The sequence below is a fragment of the Lepidothrix coronata genome, unplaced genomic scaffold (genome assembly GCF_001604755.1).
Source record: "Lepidothrix coronata isolate B3197 unplaced genomic scaffold, Lepidothrix_coronata-1.0 Scaffold43, whole genome shotgun sequence".
Lineage (NCBI taxonomy): Eukaryota > Metazoa > Chordata > Aves > Passeriformes > Pipridae > Lepidothrix > Lepidothrix coronata.
This window is the reverse complement of record NW_016690223.1, coordinates 5,388,224-5,409,111: the sequence shown is the minus strand read 5'-3', so window position 1 is coordinate 5,409,111 and position 20,888 is coordinate 5,388,224. Positions and strand designations below refer to the sequence as shown.

Below are 20,888 nucleotides of genomic sequence, written 5' to 3'. Positions count from 1 at the left end.
CTCATATCAACATCTGTCTCATTGAAGGTGGCTATGTTAAAGAAACTTCCCTGTCCAACCATCCAAGAGCCACTCTGGTAGTCATTCACACACTACCTAGAGCTGGGCTTGAGATCCCTTGGGAGCTACACACCCTGCACTCAGTCAGACCAGGTTTCCTTACCGACAGGACCCCAGATTTCCCACAACAGTGTGTCAGATGTCCAGACCTTTCAAATAGTTTAATCTTGGTCAATAACTTAATAACAAAATAACAGCTTGAATTGGGTAGCTCCAAGGAGGGACCCCAAACAAAGAAATCCCTGAGTTTTTATACCCTCACTGTCTGGGGTCCTCAGGTCTTGCTGTGTCTCTGCTGTGCCAGGTTCCGTGGCTGGCACCAGGAGCCCCCATGCCCTTTGTTGTGCAAAGGGTTGGCACTCCATGGCCCCTTGCCTCAGGATCCCACCACCCAGAGCTCAATCTGCAGCTGGCACTGCAGCTGCACACTGAGCTACCTGCACTGAACGTATTCCTCAACAGCCACCCTTGCACTGCACTGCTCGTTGGTGTCAGCAGTCCTGAGAAAAGGTTGTCCCACATTTGTTTGTTCTTGGTGGCTGGCCCATAATCTGTGATCCTGCCCATGACTATTTGATGCAGGGAATTTCTCTGCCATTCCCCAGTTCACTCCCTAGAATCAGAGCCATGTGATTTAGAAGGGACTTCAGGAGGCCTCTAGTCCATGCTCAAAATTGGGCCAACTTTGAGATCCAACGAGAATGCTCAGGTTTTTATCAGTCTGCTGCTCAGCTTTGTCTGTGGCCAATGTTAAGTAAATAAACCATCTCATTGAGCAAGAGGTCCACTTTTTTCTTGTTCAGCCTTTTATTACTAATGTAGCAATAGGAATTCTTCTTCTTGCCCTTGATGTTCCTTGCAAGTCTCAAATCTATATGAGCTTTGATTGAATAGCTACCATTTAAGAATTCATGAAAAAAGACTTTGGGGGAATGTGGTCTGCCTCATTATATTTTATAGTTTCATTCAGGTGTTTTGAAGTAATGACTTTCTAAAATCCTTATAAGTAATTGTTCTTGAATATCTACAGCCTCATTTACCATCTCACTCTAATCAGATGGTAAATGGTGTATTGTTTTGTTGGGGGTTTTTGGGGCGGGGGAAGGAGGAAGGGAATATCCCTCATATAATGTATAATATCATATATAAACATGATAAACTTTGTTTAGAACATATTTTGATTCAATGTAAAAGGATGTCAACTCTTCTTTATCTTTCAGTGACATCTAATACATTGCCTAGAGGTTTTTCAGATTTTAAATCTTTAAAATTTTAATATTTTGAATTTATAAAAGAACAGGTGTTCATCTGAAAAATTTAGGGAACCTTTCTCTAAAGATGCCTCCAAAACCTCCAAAACCAGCAGTTTACATCTGAATAGTGTCAATGCCTGTCTGGATATTTCTAATGGCATTACTACTACCACAAAACATTATCTTCCACCTTGATATAAACTTCAGGTTAAGGAACCAGTACCTGTATTTTAACTACAACTCTTACGTGTATGTCTTGGCATCTAAGGTACCATGTCTCATTTGCTTCTCCTAGCCCATAATTTCCATCAGCAATGAAAATTACCAGACCATTCCTGTTTTTGTAAATACATCTAGAAAATGTTCCGAAGTTTCAATAGGGTGATATAGATTGTGTTTACTGTTCCAATTACAGCACTTCATTTTACTATATGGTTTCTACTATATGATTTCCACAAATAAACACTTTTTTCCTCTGTACTGAATAGAAAATGTATTTGTCCTCTTTATGAACCTCGTTCAAACAGAAATTTTAGAGCTACAGTTTCTCATAAATGAATGCATATATATGTACTCTTGATAACTAGAAGTAGAGACTGTTTCCCTGTGCTGCTTTTCCACAGGAATGAAAGAAAAAGCATTTTAATTACATGCTCAACTGCAAAGCTAACTCCTGTCAAAAAGGCATCACTGAATACAAAATGGTTTTATAGGATATTCAAATGCAAGAGACATTTCTGGTTTACATTCTTAAAGATGCAAATACATTAAATCTTGGTAGAAGGGCTTCACCCGGTGTTTCCTTAAGGACACATTGAACATTCAGTATTTTTAAAGGCAGGGGTAAGGAACATTTTTCCTGGGCTTAGGGTGGTACTTTGGGGTCACATTCATGAGTACCTCACAGACACCTGACCTGTAGCTCCCCAAAGTGTTTTTTCCACAGCCTCTCCACACAAAGTTGCATCCCACAGTGCTCTCTGCCAGCAGCCCCATGCAAAGCACATTTTCCCCCATGCACCATTTTCCTGCAACACAGGGGATGTTGAGGCTGGAAAAAAGCAAAAAAGGTGGAGAGAGGGACAAGGAAGAAAATAAGGGCTGGGAGGGGGCCTTGTGGCTGCTCAATCTGACAAATCCTGTGCTCTCAGGCTCTTTCTGAATGGGCAATGGTGATTAAAGTATTGTCTGTAGATAGACGTCCTCTGAAACTGTGCATTTGGTGTTTAAGCTATCAATGCAGTCATGATGGGTGTTGAAGGCATTTTGAAATCCTGCAATTTAAACACAGCTGGTAGGCAGAGGAGGTGCTGAATAGGAACATGCATTCAAAATGGGAATTTAAACATGCTTTCCCTGTTCTTCTGATGCAACTCCTTCCAGTTCTGATTACTATGATTTTTATTGCTTATATTTAAAATGTGATATAATGTGTTCAATAGGCAGAGCCCACAGATATTTGGAGGCACTCTGAACACTTAGAAGTAAATGTTTATATGCCATTAACACAAGTTTCTGTTTGACATCCCCATCTCAGAGGAGATTTTGAGTGTGTTTGCGTGGGGTTTGGGTGTCTATCTACATGACCCTAAAGCAAATAAAACTACTCATTTCCCTGCCATCAGTGATGGTGTAGTTTAATTAATTTACACAACTATATATGTTTATGAAGCAGAAGAGCAGAGGTCAACACATGAAGAAAATAAGCTATTTCCTTCTCACTGCATCCCACAGCTGAAAATACAAAACTATATTTCAGTCAGGCCCAAGTCAGGCAGTATATAGTAAAAATGTAACATGAACCATAGTGGGAAGGCACATGATGGCTGTAGGGGTGAGGGAGGGGAGAGGCAATCCTCTTCTCTGCCTCTTCTCATATGTGAGAGAAAAGCACCAGCCTGCCTGAGGTGAGGTGACTCATTTTGACTACAGAGCACAAAAAAAGTACTCTCCTACTTTCTAGCCCTGGCATGAGGCTGCAATCTCTGTTCATTATCTGGTTTTAATTTCATTTTCTGTCAAACTGATTTATATATCTCTGTTTGTTACATATAGCAACTTTATGTTTTATCATATGTCATTAACATAACCTATCTTTTGGTATGTTAAAATGTAGGGTCTGTTGGAATTGAATAATTAATTTTCTTTCAAGACTGAACCCCCAATTTCCCAGGCAACAGACCTCTCTTACAGGAGAACACAATTAAAACATCTCACATAAACATCTAACTCTGCAACACTCAATCACAGAGGTACAGACTGGAACACTTTTTTATTGTATTCCTCTTTTATTATTTTCCCACCTTTTCGAAGAGGCAAATAGCTTTGGAAAAACAATATTACTCTAGAAAGAGAATCTGATAGTTATGCAACCTCTACCTGTTGCTTTTCTGGTATCTTTTCAAAGACAGTTGAATACATTGCCAAAGTGATCAATACAAAATAAATTTCATAGTTAAAGAGTTAAAATTAATTCAGGTAATATGCTTTTAGCTCCAGGCTGGAAAAGACATAAATTCCCATCCAGTTAGTGCTATTAGCCATCTGCTGGTTGGGAAAGCATGTAACAGCAGTTACAATGTTATCATTCTCCTAATGAGAGTGAAGAGACTCCGTAGAGCTATTTTCTCATCACATTCCATAGATCACCATTAGTACAAATGCAACACAGTCTGAACTGTGTGCAAATAAATATTTCTTAAGCTTGCTGTCTGGCTTGCTTTCTGAGCCTCATTACTCTTTACATCCTCTATGACACTCACTATATGGCTAGAGTTTCTCTCTAAATTCATGCTTTAGCACACTTTTTTACTCAGTGATCAAAGCGCCAGTTGCCCTGATGACGTGTCTCTCTCTACAGAAATTACAGCAGTTATTGCAGTGGTGGCCCAAGCATCATTTCTGTTTCTTTCCTTCCTTTTTATAGTTCTTTGACATAGAAAAATATGCCAATTTACCTGAGGCCTAGATTCCCCTTGGAGATATCCAAGGTGATCTTAAGTGGGGAAAAAGAAAAGAAATATGATGCTGAACTGTAAAATACTGGTGTCTGCTTTTGCTGTTACTTTGCACTGTTGTGTGTTGTTTTGGTTTCACTGTATTCTACAGCATCAGTCAAAATAAAAATCCTTAAAAGGATTTTAAAAGTGTGTCCCTCAGATACTGTCCATGTGTCTGGCAGTGTCATGATAGGTGGATGAGAAAAATAATGAGAGGAAAAATGAAGTGGTATGATGGACGCTAGCAGTGGCTTCCCAATGTCTGAAACCTGTTTATTTTTCTGTTTATTGGTGTTTAGCTACATCTCTATAGATGAAACACTTCAGAGTCTGGAGGCCCATTCCTTCAACAGTTTAAGTAAAGTCACTCACATGTAAGTACTGTAATTAAATAAATGAATACAGCAATAAGATAAATTTGAGATGCGTGGAAATAACATACATGATGATGTTTGAGTTGTCATTCTTGTCTCCTTTATAGCTAAATATTCCTTTTCTCATTTCCTTTCTCCATAATGTGGAATGAGTCAGTCTTTTTTGAGCTAATTTTATTATGCTTTCTTTCCATACATCTTTTTTGTTTCCTTGCTCTTCTGTATCCTCCCATAGAAATGCAGGTAAATATAGTGAAAAATATGTGGGGCTACATCACAAGATTGATGGCAAGTTGAAATAAAATGGCAGTTAAGAATCACTTCTGTCAAATTACTGCAGGTAAGTGTAGAATGGTAATATAAGCACCAGAAATAAAATCAGAAGGGCCAAAGCACAGAGCAAAATGGCACTAGCTGGAGACATGAAGAATAATAAATAATCATTCTGAAAATGCACTAGTATAATGAAGAGTGTTTATATGGTTATTATATGGAATGGGAATAATGTGGAAAAAGGCTTCTGGGAAGTGTTTTTATACCTTTTTGTTCTGATGGTCCTCACCAAATGATGCACTAGGGTAGTTACAGAAATGGTAGGATACCTGCATCCAGAGAGTTCCTGTCATTCATCAGGACCCTGATAAAATGAGAACGTAATGTACTGAATAGAGAGCTTCATAGGATCCATCCTGTATCTGGTACTCTTCCATGTTTCCATCACTGATCCAGAGGAGGGAATGGAAAGTATGCCACTGTTGTAAAGCTCATCAGGATGAGCTACAGTTTGTCATACTTCAGAGAAGATTTTTGTTTGCAGAGGTTCCATGGGAGAGCACTGTTGGTCATCATGGATCCCGAAAACATTGTCAGAGAGGAAAGGCTTCTGTGTCCAGAAAGAAAACATGCCAGTGGCAGATATATCCTTTAAGGCTGTTGCAAGGGGTGAAACCTACCACCCATTTTCCACACTGATGTTTGACAAAGAAAAAGTAATAATAAGGTTAAATTAGATTATATGAAATTCATGTTAGACCGTAGGAAGTGTTTTAGTATGGCTGGCATAAGTAAACACTAGAATTGTTTTCCCTATCACTGCAGGCCTTCAAGGCTTTGTGATCAGAAACTTCATAAATCTATTTAATCTTCAGAGAAAGAAATTGAATTAAATTATCAACTTAACACTGCTCTGTTTTCTATGTGTTTTTTTCCTTTTACTTCACACAGTGTGAAAAAGAAAGACTAATAAAGTTACAGGAGAAAATATCATTACTGTTACTGAAGATAGAGACAAACTAATGCTGGAAAGTGTAAGTGACTCCTCTAAGAGAACCTGACAGACATAGCTAGAAGCACAGTGCAGGATTCTGAGACCTAGTTCAGTACAGTAATATGCTCCAGTAGTATTCCTGAACGAGTTTCACAGGAAGATTTTGGTGTAATATCACTACTTTTCTTTGGTTGTAATACCATTCCTTCTGTAGCTCTTTTTTCCAGATCTGTTGTGTTCATGTTCTCTTTCACAGTTGTTGTGTCTTTAGAATTTCTTGTTTAATACAAATGAACATTTAATGAAACATTTACGGCAGCACATTTTATCAGCAATGAATAAAGCATTTGCCACTATGTGCTACAAATTCCTCATGTGGTACTTCTTTTGTAGTTCACTTTATTAGAAGTTAAAGATAAAATGCTCTTGGGCCATCGCATTTCATTGTAGGATTCTTCCATGCAATATGCAGTGTAGTAGCTTGTTGTTTTTATCTTATATGGATGCAAAGACTTCTTGAGGACAGATTAGGGAAAAAGGAGACAGCTGGCTAGATAGCTGTTTTCTATTGTTTCTGTATTAGAGTCCAAGTGGAGACCGAATTCATAATGCAAAATTAATTTCCTTCAAAGAGTAATATAATGTAAGCCTTTGAGTATAAAGAACTCTTCCACAAAATGCACACTTTTTAATGTGTCACCAGTTTGACAGAGTGGTGGATGGAGCTCTGGTGTTGCCAGTGCCTCCCAAGGCACTCATTCTTGTGATATACTCTATAACACTGCCTAATTTGCACTAATTTCTGCTATCTAAAGGGTGATGAGGAATACGAGTAGAAACCTTTTCTCTCATCCTCTTCCATTCTCTAACCGCCTCCAAAGCACGTTTAGATTCCTGCCTGGGCGGACAGCCAGTGCCCCTTGCCATAAGCAGGCCTCTGCCATGGCTCCCATGAAGGGAGGGCACACCAGAAGGTTCCAAAATCACTGCATTACCACACCCTGCCAGACCCCAGGCCTGAATGTGTTGTCCATGACCGGGAAGCTGCAGGCCTGGGCAGGAGTCAGCAGAGTTCACGGGCACCTACACTCACATCACCTATAGCACAGGCTGTGGGAAGGACACGGTGAGAATGCTTCCTGATCCGCTATAACAAGGGGTATAGTAATGTGGACCCCTTATATATCTCACAAGGCACTACCGAAAAAGCAACTGTGCACAGACATACAAGATATACGTTTTATTTTTTCTTCTGCACAAGAGTCAAAAATTATACCCAGAACTACATCAGAATTCACAAAAGTCATAGGCAAACCCCCAGGATTTGCAGATAGCCCACAAAGAAGGGCTCTACCACTCAAAAGTGCTTACCAGGTTTTTAAAATGTTTTGGAAAACATTTATCATTTAATCAGGGAATATCCAGGCATCTGGTAACTTAGATGGTTGCATATAAGATGTGATAGAAAACAATTTATAAATATGATCATTTTTATGAATTGCTTCCATAACTCCTGATTTGTTAACACTTATCACTGCTGGATTTACTTTCCAAACAACAGAACTATATGGGACTAAATTTATATGTTGTGCTATGCATTTGATTAATGTTCTCCATTTACATAGTATTTTCAAAGTATTATTGCTGAAATAATACCGGGTTATCAAGGTGTTTTAAAGGAGATTGAGGTTACCCTAACAGTTTTGAAAAGTCATTTCACAGAGTTCCATTTTTACAGCTTGTTTTTCATTGAACTTTCCTAAAGTGCAATTTTACGTAAATAAAAATAATCTTTTAACCCTAATTTAAACTTATACACAGGGTTTCATTTTAAAAACATTTGTTTTTAAATATAAGAACTTCTTAGGAGAAAATTTAGTGTTTGTGGAAGGGAGGAACTAATTGCTTTGGCTTGAGTGAAGTGTTATGTGAATAGGCAACCTATGTTTGTCATGATCCCTGTCTGCCAAGTTTAGTAGTGTGCTTCTGCCTTGATCTTCAGCAACTCATTTTCTTGGTCCTTATTTGGTTCATGTGCCTCTGTCCTGATTTTCTTTTCCTTCCAGACTTCAGCTCTCTTTAAGTATAGGTCATATTTTTATGAATCTATGCCTTTCAAGTACTGAGCAACTTCTGCAAACTAAGGGTACTGATCACATGCTGTATTTTAATGAGCCAGATCTTATTTCAGTTGTAAGTAATGGCAAAAGTCTCACACTATGAAGATGTAAATAAGGGACAAGATTTCGATGTTTTGGTTTTTTTCCCCAGTTGTGTTAAATTGGTCTCACAATGGTTTCTGGTTTCTTAAGTATGTCTGTAAGTCAAACTTAACCTGCTTACAAATTCAGAACTGTCTTTCCCACACAATTACATAAGTATTTATTTTTTCTAGATGTAATTGTGAAAGTGTCTGATGAGGAGTCAATATTTCTGTGTGGCTGTTTTACTAGTAGAGCTGCAGCTTGGTAGCATCACACTAAATAAAAACGTTTTGTAATTAGGTCTTTATTTCTCAGGGAAACATTCCTGTGAAAGGAACCCCAGAAAAATTCACTCTTTCTTTTCCTCTCTTCTCTGTATCTCTGCTCACTCTTCTCTGATCTCTCCCTACTCTCTTCTCCTCACTTGAAAAGTATTCTCCTCTTATACAACCACATAAAAAGCTCTCTCAGCATTTGGGAAGAGGCACAAAGGTTATGGTTCAAGTGGTTTGCCCTCACATATATGACGTCATTTGGAGAGCTGGTGGGGGACCACTCTCCAGCTCTACAGTGAGCTGCAGTGAGATGGAGCCAAGGGCCAGGGCAGCCCCACCATCCTCCAGGCCAGGGTTGCACTTCCCTTGGACAGCTTGTGATGCCAGGCCATGGGATACAGCTCTGCAGAAAGAAAGAGAGACAATAAATATATAACAAGCAACTGGAGAGGAAAACTGAAGAGATTTGTGGGGGACTGCTGTATACCTGCAGTGAATTTCAGGGCACAGGGATAAGTGTTGTGCAGAAAAATCTTGTTAAAATCCGCAGTCTGGAGGCAGGGAATAGACTGTTGGAATAGCCTAAGCCCATTTTCTGGTGCCAGTGGTGCAAAGGCTGGACAAGTGCATGCAGATGAAATAACATAAATAGTTTGTCTGTAGGGGGAGGATAAAACACGGAAGTAGATGTAGAAGTGAGAGAAGCCAAGGAAGCTATAGGTAAAATAAGTCTAAGATGGTAGAGAAGGGCCCCAAGTTACTACAAGAGAGAAAAAAAGAGCTTATTTAAAACACTTCAGAATTTCTGACCTAGATATACTTAGTCTTTCTAGGTATCTCAGCATAACATAATTATATTGCTACTCTATGGCCAGATTTTACCATCCAAGGAGTCCTTCTGCTGTGCCTTTGCAACCGGTCTTGACTATCTTGCATTGGCCTCTTTAGCCACCAGCGCACTTGTAGCAAATGTGGGTAGAGCCCTTCCCAAATCTTCATTCGCGAAGCCTAGACATGATGGCCAGATTTGTAATTTCTGAATACTGGGCTTAAACAAACTCAAGGATGAGTCAATATTGCAAGGCAGAAATGAAAAACAGATCGGGTAAATGAAATTTGGAATCCACTTAAATATATAAATATTTGTGCTTTTTTTAATAGAGAATGTTAAGTAGTACATTAATCTTTCTAGAAGTTACCTGGAAACATATGTCTCAATTAATTAATTAGACTAATATTGGAATAGTTATTATTAGTTTCATTTTTAGATTCTTCTGGATTTAGAACTAAACAGTTATATCTCTGTAACTGAACATCAGTTCATAATTATTTGTAAGTCTTGACATATGTCTTTATATCATTAAGTGACTTTCTCTGCATATCTGTTCTTGACATGATAAAGTTTTTTGTGTATTTTCTTTAAAAAGCAAAACTGAGTTGCTGTTCATGGACAGTCACGTGGTGGTTTGATTGTGAACTTAGTACATTTTTAATTCCTAGTCTGAATGCCAGAACATCAACTGTAAAACATCAATTGTCTTTAAAGGACAAATAGGCCAGTTTTAAATGGTTTATGCACTTCTAAAAATAGAGCAGAAGTTGAATAGTTTATAAAGTAACTTTAAACAATTTTGTAAATATTCTACAATAATTCTATTATCTTGTGGGTAGGTAGCAGCCTCTTTCTTTCTTATGAGCATCTCTAAGTAATTTTGGTTAGGACTGCAAAGTGCAATGTTTGTTCAGGGCACCTTTTGCCTTCTTGCATCAATGGTGAACAAAGATGCCTATCTCAGATTTTTTTTATATCTTAAAATCTCAGATTTTTTTATATCTTAAAAGCACTTAATTCCCAGAAGGACTCAGAATTGTTACATTGCTGTATGCTATGATTAAGGTGTGTTTGTAGAGTGTGTCAAAGTTGCATTTCAAAAGTCATTTAAAATCAGTTCTCATAGACACTTAGATATCTGGGAACTAGCTTACTAGACATTTTTAAGTATACTCTTTGGCTTAAGAATACTCTTTATCTGCATTTTAGGCAGCTAAGTCTACTAATAGTTTTCCTAGAGCTGCTTTTCAAAGAACCTTAACTTTTTAATTTAGTGAGTTTCAATCTTTTCAACTCACCAATCCATAAAAGCTAAATGATAAAGTGCAAACCCTGCTTAATGAATTTACTGATAATCAACTTGCTCTTCTTATCTTTATGGATCCTTTGGGATTAATCTTTACACCACAGGAGTCTTTTGATTACAATTTGAAAATTAGTATCACATAACATTTATGCACCTTTGAGTATATTACTCATGATGGATTACTGTAAAAGAAATTGTGAAATTCAGTTTGTGTATCAGTATCCTCCTAACTGATGAGCTCAGAACTATTAAAATATCTTTCCTCCTTATCAGCTTAACTTCATAGGCTCCTTTATCAGTGGAGCACTAGATATCCTTTAAATCTGTGATTTTACAGGGGAATTCCTTCCAGTACTCTAAGAGTAACGATGATTAAATGTTTAATACAAGGACAGAAGTACAGTTCATTAATGGAACTGAAGATCTTTCTCTTTTTCATGCAGATGAGATAAGAGGCCACATATTCAGGCCAGTTAAATGCAGGAGGCACATTTGACTGGACTAGAAGTAGGGATAATTGGATTTTCCTCCTCATTTTTTTCCTTAAGCATAACATTCACTTTTGTCAAATCACCTTTTACCTTTTTATACCTCTCTTATCCTCTCATTTATTTTGACTGGAGACTTCTATGCAACAGTCTATCTGCTCCACAATGGGCCCTTTTCTTCCTTTTGGGCTTTACAAAGTGTAGGATGAAATGCAAGTATAAAAAGAGTATATATTAAAGCATACTTCTTTTCTAATCCTAGCATTACCAATTCAAGTAAATTGAACAGCAGGGACATAAACCTTTCCCCAGTGTTCAGCTGAATCATATTGATTCCCTTGCTCACGTGGTTTAAGCTTTTCTCTCATTATTGTGCTGTCTCATCTGGCAGTTTAAAATATTTTATTCCCAGATTAATTAGGTTTTCATTTGCCTTTTTTAAACAGCACATGTCCTCTCATGGCCCAGTTATTTAATAAACCAAAATTGTATCTCATTACATTATTTTGCTCTTTCAATTTTAGTACCATCTGCAGATTTCGAATTCTTACTTCCAGTACTCTCATCTGAATAATTTATGCAGAATACTATGAATAGCAACAAACCAAAACCTCATGACTCTGTGATACTCCAATGCATTATCCATTTCCAGGCTGAAGACTGATCTAAAGACTGTCTTTCCCTGGAAAATGTTTGGTCCACAACAGAGCAGTATCAGGCCAGGAAGCTCATGAGTCCAACATTTTGAAGGCAGTCAGTGATGGAAAAAACATGTCAGTTAAAGTTTATTGAGCAAGTTCCACTGCTGGTAGTGTGATAGCTACATAACTAATAAAATAATTTGAAAGAGGCAAGAAACTGACACTGAGAGGGTTTATTTTAAATACAGAAACATATCTACAGTTCAAGGTAGCTAACAGACATGAAGAATATTTGAATGCAGCACTATAGTAGCAGTACTATAGCTATTAATGATATCAATTTAACATGCAAGTAAAAAGTAAATCCTCATTTCCCTGCAGTGTTGTAGTAAACAGAATACAAACTAAAGACTTGAAGGTGGAGCAGGACTGTTTTGTCAGTACAACAGTATATAGAGAGGTTGAAGTCTTCGTACCGGCATCTACATACTGTTTTATCTACTGTCTTCTGTCTCTTTTCCCACTTTTATTTCTTAGACAACTTGTCTGGGTTGATTTTATCCTGTAAAAATAATTCCAGTGGCAGAGTTAGCCTTAAACTCCGATTTTCTGATTCTTATATTGCGTAGATTACTTGGCACTGTTAGGCCATGGCAAATTAAATACTACTGGTTTCTGCCCACTGAGTTTCTGTCCAGTGGTAGCACTTCTTGGACCGACTTAAGACCAGAACATCATCCACATAACCTGAACCACTATGCCATCTTTACCTGTCATCTTCATCAAATTTCTCTATATACGTAGGCAGAAGTGCTTTCTTCAGCCTATTGCTTCACTGCTAGCATCAGGAAGAAGACTGGCACCATTCTTTCTATATGGTTTCTGTATTAAGAAAGGCTGAGTGTTGTTCCAGCAGTGTTATGAGACCAGTGTCCAGAGCTGGCTTAAGGTAAAGAAATAGAAAAAAATATGCATAAATGTCCATATTCTTCTGGAGACAGTAAAGAGGCCAGGAAATTAAAAGTCTGCATGCGATGGGGGAGGGTATGTGTGACTTTTTTAATAAAAGATGAAAATTCAGTAGCTCTACTGAGTCTAGACAGGGAATTTTGGCACAGTCTGATTGGTGCAGGCAGACTGCTAACTGTCATTGTGGATAGAAAAGAAAGAAATCTGCTAGAAAATAGAGGAATTAGAATGATTGGGGGAAATTACATTAAGGGAAGAGACAGAAATTTCAGAGAAATGGGGAAGAGTCATGACTCCAGGCAATGATCATGATGGCTGGAGGGGCAGCAGCCCCATCAAAACACTTATGGAAAGCACCCATCATGGCCATAGCTGTGACTAGTGTCAGACTGGTTTTTCAACATGTGCAGACTAAAAAGCTACTTGTACACCAAGCCGTTGCCTGGGTAGAAGTATTTAAAGACATAACCATGGGCAGAAGATGTAAGGAATGAAGCCCATGTTATGTTTTGTGTCATTATATAGCAGAGGTATACTATCCTCTAAACTGCTGGACATGGCTATACAGCGAATAGTGTGTGCATTTCAAGTCTCAGAACAAAGTTAATTTAAGTGACCTGAGCCATCTTTTGATGAGTTCTGAAAAACAAACAGGAAATATAATACAAAATACTGTTAGACACATGGAGAAAGTAACCAGAAAAATAGAACATAAAATTATAAGCTATACAGGTCATTGTAATTTGATAGGATTATTATACATAAATACTGAAAGTTTTACTTAACTTTTCTTTTTATTCAACTTTGCAGTCACAAAACACTCACTGTGTTCAAAGTAATAGCCATTAACACAGGGTACTTGTTTTGATTTTAGGACCACGCAGACAAAGGATCCATAATCAGATCTCAGGTGCTTCTTATCCCCTTGCTTCAAGTAGCCAGTCTCCAGGATGGCATCTATCCAGATGATAATGCATCACTGTAAGATTGCTCAGAATGCATAGTGGTCTTGGGCTAGCATTGGCTAGTACAAAAAGCTTGTTGCAGGAGTTAAGTCCCTGAAAATTCATTTTAACATTTCTGATTTCTGTTGGGATAAGTAATTAAATATTAATTATTAATGTTCCTCTCTTTTTTTACAGTGAAATTCGAAATCTTAGAAACTTGGATTACATAGATCCAGACGCGTTTAAGAATCTCCCAGTTTTGAAATACCTGTAAGTATTTAGCACCTGTAACAAGTTGGCACTTAAATCTCACAGTTGACTCCTTACATTATAGCAGTTTTGTTTCTTTACATTTCATTTTGGAACTGATCGCCATGTTTTTCCCTGTTGCTTTATTTTAATGACAGAAAGCTAGATAGGGTATGGGTTGGAATTTTTACTACTTCTGTAAGAAAGGAAAACATTCACAAATTCATCAGTAATTTTTCGATTTGTTTTATTGATTAAATATCTAGAACACACTAATGTTCCTTAGCAAAACTCCACAACTACTTTCTTCTTATGATAAGTGCTGTCATACTCTATTTTTGTAGGGAATAGTGGGAAGAAGGGACACAAGAGATATATACTTATCTTTTTGCTAGATATTTACACAGGATTTTAAAACAAACTTGTCAGTCAAATGTGAAAAGCCCATCTATATACACCTGATTTCATACATCATCTATGGCAGAAAGAAATTGTGAAAAATTCCCATGAATTTCTAAAGAAACTTCTCTGATTTTGAGTAATGTTTGGAAGACACTAGGAAGGATTCTCTCAGGGCGGGGGGGGCGGGGCTGGGCCAAGGAGGAAAGATTTTTTCAGGTTTCTCCTATAGATATGAAAGTAATAAAAAAAGAAAGTAGTCAAGAAATTTCATTTCATGAAAATAGTTTTAAAGATAGAGAACTATACTTTCTTAAGCTATTTCCACTATACAGGGGTTGAGAAAGAAGGAGCATTAAGCATATCCACATTTTAAGACAGTTTCCCTTTTTAGAGCTATATATGATCAGCTCTTAACCACAATGAAAGATAGAGGATTTGGGGGTCCAGACTATTAGCAGAAACAGCCTTAAACTCTCAAGTGAAACCTCACAAGCTACTTCCCTCTGCAGATCTGCTTAGCTGTATTATTAGTCTGTACTCCCATTTTTTAGATGCTATAATTTATCATAAATCTGTTATTTTGAATTTTTTCAATCGTTCTTGCATTCTTTTATTTTGGACAATTGTTATAAATGAATCGATTGACAACAGAGAGGATGAAATAAGCATCCCACATTGTCAAACACTTTAAATACATTTTTTGTTGTTGTTCAGTGATCCAGTACATGTAATTTTTTCTGTTTCTCCTTTCTTTTAGTGGTATTTTCAATACTGGACTCAAAGTATTTCCAGACCTCAAAAAAATCTACTCATTTGATGTGAATTTTTTACTGTAAGTATCCGTCCTCACAGCTGGTTAAAATAACTGCCATCCTCAGATCCCAAGTAAACCTACAATGAAGGATTCTGATTTTAAGAAAAATATCAAGTCTGATAAAGAAGTTTTCCTCAAGCTTTATTTAAATGATCATTAGTACCAAATGCGGGAAATGCCAGGTCACCTAGCACAATACATTTGATCTGGATTAGAGACATGGACACACAAGAGCATTCATGATACACAACTTCTACAGGCCTTTTGCTTTTATTTTGGTTTTGGTTTTGTAATGGCTGTGCAATTCCTGAATTAATGTGAAGTCAGAACAATGTGACACACAGGACCCGAGCTAGCATACATCCTGCTAACGTGAAGTTGTCATGCTATCAACATTCTTCCAACAAATTTGTGCCGGCATGGTGAAGCAAATTGCAGAACAATTTCTTTAAGAAAGAGAATGGGAATACCAATGGGGAAAAGAAGGTCTCCCACTGTTATACTTAAAGGTGTTTCAGAAACACAGAGTTCTGCTTTGAACTCTAAAAAAAAAACAACAGGTGTTTCTTGGTATTCAAAAAGCAAAGACAACATCCATCTTTGTGCACTAACCTGCAGTTTAAGTTCAAATTCTGGGACATAATCAAGACAAGGAAGAAGAGCAGCTCAGATGAAGACTTGCAAGCTGACACAAGATAAAAGTGTCTTGGTCACTTCTTGGTCCTAGAGGAGAGTTAGAAATCTTGTATTGTAGCAGTTTTCAGATGGAAGAGGCTTGAATGCTGTCTGTGCTAGGCAAAAGGCTATTAAAAATAAGCAGTATTACACGAGAAGGTGACTTGCAAAGACATAATTGATGATCTATCCCAGGCATTGTCTCAGTGCTCCTAAGGGGCGTTCTTGGTCAAGAATGGTCAGTTCCTGCTGCATTCACGGTCTGCCATTGGCAAGATGAAGCTGAGAGCAATGTAGAAATGCTGCTTGTTCTGCTAAAAAGTATAGACCTCTAGTAAGCAATGAGATCTTCCCTCCCAAGGATCTTCCAAAACTAGAGGTAGGCCTTGTTCTAACTCACACTCCTTAACCTGCAGCTGTTATGCTCACCTTGGCTGTAGGCCCCCAAGATTCAGAACTCTGAGACACACCTATATCTTAAGAACTATTAGGGAGTTTCTCAAAGACCAAAAGGGCTTTAGCTTAAATTAAACTCTACTAGATTGTAAATTAGATACTACACTTACTAAGTAGAGAGAATCAAGAATTTAGTAGGCTAGATGAAACAGAAGCAATTTATACAACCATCTGTGTTCTTACTTCCAACCAACTCAGTGCCTTTCTAAGTGGCAGAAAGCAAAACATTATTTTACTTCTACCTTGAATTTTTTTTGATAAGAGATCACTAACAAAAGATAAATATAGGTCTTATATGCTACAGACTTTTTAAAGAGTAGACCTGTACTTTTTCAAGGGAGATATTTCTATGTTGTATATTTCTAAACATTGCTATTCAAAGAAAGGTAGCCTTTTTGTTTCATTAGTCAAGAAAAAAATGCTCTTGAAAAATAATAGGTCTCTAAATGATGAATAAGGTATAGTGGGGGGAAAAAGCCTTCATTATATTACTGTTTGTCTTTGAGGTCAAGCAACTTACAAGTAAACATTTATTTAGAAAAGTGAACCAATCTGAAAAATATCAAACCAATATAACTTCTGGTGAAAACCACCTATCAGTGAAAATTACTTGGAATTAAAATGGCTGTAGTACTGCTCAGTGCTAGCATATATGTATGCAGATATATAGCACAGAAAAGAAATAAAATTGTTCCTGGCACATGGGCAATTGTTAGGACTTCTCAGCCTATGAACCTTAGGGATTGGCCTTATTAGACCACATCTAATCCACAAGCTGAAGAAAAGAAAAATCTGCAAAATATTTTGGTTTCCAGACTACAATATGATTCAGGAAAAATCAGAAGAAGGACAATAAGACAATTTGCTCTGCCCTTTGTTTCTACCAGCTTTTTCCTCTCTCCTTTTTCCAGTTTAGTCACAGTCTGTGACATTAGCCACTATAATCACACAGGCTGGTACACCTCACCAGTTCTACAAAACCCATCTACCTCACAAACTCTCTTCCTGGATGCTGGAACATGCTCAATTCTTCATTCCACATGTATATTCTGGCCTTAGATATAACTAAACAGGTTATCCTTTTAAAATTTTATTTATTTTTAAATAAATAAATGTTTATTTAAATAAATTTAAATTTATAATATATAATAAACATTATTTTTATTAATTTTAACATTATTAATTACATAATAATATATATAATAAATATATTTATTTAAATAAATGAAGTTTTATTTTAAACTTTCATTTATTATCAAGGCAGAGAAAAATTAATAACAAAGATGTTCTGGAGAAGCTCTGTTGGGCAGATGTTTCATTGTGATATTTTGTCTCCTTTTTCAGTGAAATTGCAGATAATCCTTATATGACTTCAGTGCCTGCAAATGCTTTCCATGGGCTTTGTAACGAATCTCTAACCCTGTAAGTTCTTCCAGTTTAAGTCACAAAGCAATGACCTCTCTGGTAATGCATATGGTAAAATGTTTAAAAGAAATTATCCCTGTCCTATTCTTCAGTAGTTTGTAACAGAGAAACACCACAGACAGGCAGTATCCATAATTTAGTTTGCATAAATCCTGTACTTTGACAGCTATTTGAACCAGTCCTGCTCTTTTCTTTAAACTGTCTTGATTAAAGTGGTTTTGTTTTTGTATGACCCTAATGCCAGTGAATGATTATATTGGAGAAAATCAAATGAAAAAGTTTGCAAAGTTTTCCCCCTGTAAAGCTACAGCATGGTTAGAACTGTATCTAACTCTTTTTGCAACCTAAATAACTCATACCATGAAAACTAATGGATGGCAAACATTAGAAGAGTCATATTTGAAAGAAAATTGTTAAATAAAGTTCAATTATGCAAGTCATAGTCAATGCGAGCCACAAGAAAGGGAGTGAAAATTACTGTAATGAGTTATGACCTGAACTGGGGGGGAAGAGCGCTAGAATGCAAATTAATGACTTCTAAAGAAATTCTAAAAAAACCCCATTTTGCTCTAAGGGAGAAAAAGAATGAACTCTAAGAATTCAGGCACGCCTGATAGTAAAATCAGACCTGTTTTGCTAGTTGTTAGTTCCTTTAGCCTTCCTTAATCAATCGTCCAAGGATTTTGTTTCCTTGCTTTTAGTTTGATGGTGGGAAAGTTATAGCACAGTGGTTTAGTCTCATTCTATCATTGCTGTAAAAAGAGGTAAAACATGGCACACCTGCCACATGGTATCCTTGAATCAGCTATATTCAAGAATGCTTCTGGGCATTTGGTTTGACCTTGCACAATAACTACTTCTTCAAGAGATTAAAATTAACCCATCCATAAATGAGCTGTTGCCAAAAAAAATGATACGTAAGATGTTAGGTATTCAGGTATTGAAGCAACCCAAAATAGACTAATTTAATATTTTTTTTCCTTGCAGCAAACTCTACAATAACGGTTTTACCAGTATTCAAGGCCATGCTTTTAATGGGACAAATCTGGATGCTATGTAAGTAGCAGATCATTCTCTTCTTTCAGAAGAAAAAAAAAAAACCCTTTGATGCTTATTCAAGGTTCTGAAACACATATCTTACTCTAATTACTTTTAAGGAGTAAAAAGAGGATGTTAATTTCAGCCAGCAACAAAAATATTGTCGCTTAATGTCTTTTCCAGTGTGTTTTCATTTGGTATGTGTATTTATAGCTCAGAAGTAAAATCATGGTAGGTAATTCAGTGTGAGTTTTGTGCTGGCTTGAAAGTACAATAAAATTTCATTTGATCGGTAACTTTTCTAAGACAATTTGGAAGATAATTATACTGTTGTTCTTACATGACTGTTTATTTTAGTAATCGTAGCATTGATAATTGTAGCAGCTCTTTCACAGAAATCTCTTACCTGCATAAAAGAGAATGGTGTAAGCTGCTGGGAGCAATTCAGAGGAACCAGTCACTTGTATCAGAAATGAGAGATGCACATCTCAAAAGCGTGAATCAACCATTTCATATTTCCCTTCACCTTCTTATTGTATTTTCTGGAAAATTAATACTTAGTGAGTGAATGTCCTTTTTACACCATACCCCAAATCATCTGCCTCAATCATTAACACAGAATAAATCTCAATTCCAGAGGCTCCATTCATTTTGGCAGAGCTTACTCTGGTCCTACAGGGGCTTTCCTGAAGAGTCTGGCTGTCAATCTCATGAGTAAAGACATTTCTTCATCATGAGCTCTTAAATTAACCAGAGAGACATGGTGATAGATATGCTTATTTTCAGTACTTTATTTCAAATTGGGCTTAAATTCTGTAAGAATATCAATAGAGCATCCTTCATGTGGTCTTAATTTTTCCAAACTTCCTTTTTTACCTTAACAGCTAGCTAGACTTAAAGTTTGAAAGGTTTGAGTTAAACTAAAGATCTGAAACAGACCTTATTTTACTCACATTAGTTCAGTTACTTTGAACTTTCACATGAGAAAGGAAGTTTCTCATGACGACATAGTGTTTGTACTAGTGCCTGCAGAAATCGCAAGAGATAAAATATGGCAAAATGAATCCAGTGTCTTGACTGAATCCCTCTAAGCTGTACATAGCAATAACTCAAAACCTTTCTAAGCCAATATATGAACTGCGTTGGCTCTTCCATTTCTTCCATTTTGATGAAACACAGGTTGGAAACTATTTTGTAGCAATTTTTCTTTATGCTTCTCTGATAGTGTGCAAGTGCCACTGTTTCTGGCCTCTTTGGAATTCTCATTATTATTAAAGAATCAAGTGAAAATGTAGTTTTAGAAGATCTGGGGTCCTAAACATCTGTTATTGGACTGAGAACTAGAGAAGCAGACAACACATACTATCTTCTGTAGATACTGCTTGCTTGCTTTCTTGTAGAAAAAAAGTTTGTAATTAGTATTCTTTAAGGATATTTAAGTATTCTTTAAGGCTTTGAGAGTAGGGGACAGAGAGATCTGGATAGACTTGAGAGCTGGGCAACCACCAACTACAATTAGTTTAACAAGAGCAGTTGCTCGATTCTCCATCTGGCACAGTGTAATCCTGGTTATACATACAAAGTGTGGAACAAGAGGCTGGAGAGCAGCCTTGCAGAGGGAGATCTGGGAGTTGCAGTGCCCTGGCAGCCAGGAGGGCCAACCATGTCCTGGGGGGCATCAGGCAAAGCATCACCAGCCGGTCAAGGGAGGGGATTGTCCTGCTCTGCTCCGCACTGGTGCAGCCTCACCTCTAGTGTTGTGTGCAGTTTTGGGCACCACAATATGAGTGGGACAACAAATCATTAGTGTGTGTTCACAGGAGAACAATCAGGATGGTGAAAGGCCTTAAGGGCAAGAACTTGAGGTCTTTGCTTGTTCAGCCTGGTGGAGAGAAGCCAACAACTTCCTCGAGAGAGGCAGTGGAGGGGCAGTGGAGGGGGAGGTGCTGATCTTTCTCTGGTGACCAGCAATAGGACCCAGGAAAATAGGATGAACCTGCATCAGGAGAAGTTCAGCTTTGACATAAGGAGAAGGTTCTTCACTGAGAGGGTGGTCAGATCACTCTCATGGAGAGTGGTCACAGCACCAAGACTGTCAGAGTTCAAAGAGCATCTGGATGATGGTCATAGTCATATGATTTTGGTTTTGGTCATTCTTCAAGGAACAGGGAGTTGGACTCCATGATACTTGTGGGGGCCTTTTAACTGGTTATA

General features: G+C 37.4%; 1 protein-coding gene and 1 long non-coding RNA gene across 3 annotated transcripts in view; one reads left to right on the top strand and one right to left on the bottom strand.

Moving 5' to 3' along the window:
- Positions 1–20,888, top strand: part of TSHR (thyroid stimulating hormone receptor) — a 64,611-nt gene that overhangs the window by 19,557 nt on the left and 24,166 nt on the right. The window contains exons 1-5 of one of the 2 annotated variants that reach the window (XM_017813823.1): positions 4,474–4,686; positions 13,811–13,885; positions 15,024–15,098; positions 17,556–17,633; positions 18,624–18,692. In XM_017813823.1, coding sequence (XP_017669312.1) covers positions 4,544–4,686; positions 13,811–13,885; positions 15,024–15,098; positions 17,556–17,633; positions 18,624–18,692 — 440 coding nt within the window. In that variant the 5' untranslated portion in view covers positions 4,474–4,543. Of the gene's footprint in view, positions 1–4,473; positions 4,687–13,810; positions 13,886–15,023; positions 15,099–17,555; positions 17,634–18,623; positions 18,693–20,888 lie in introns of those variants that run through there. The other variant, XM_017813822.1, reaches the window with a different exon arrangement.
- Positions 8,220–19,784, bottom strand: LOC108496796. Its single transcript, XR_001874594.1, has 2 exons — positions 19,081–19,784; positions 8,220–15,803 (listed from the first exon to the last, which is right to left on the bottom strand). It is a non-coding gene; the product is annotated as an uncharacterized LOC108496796 (long non-coding RNA).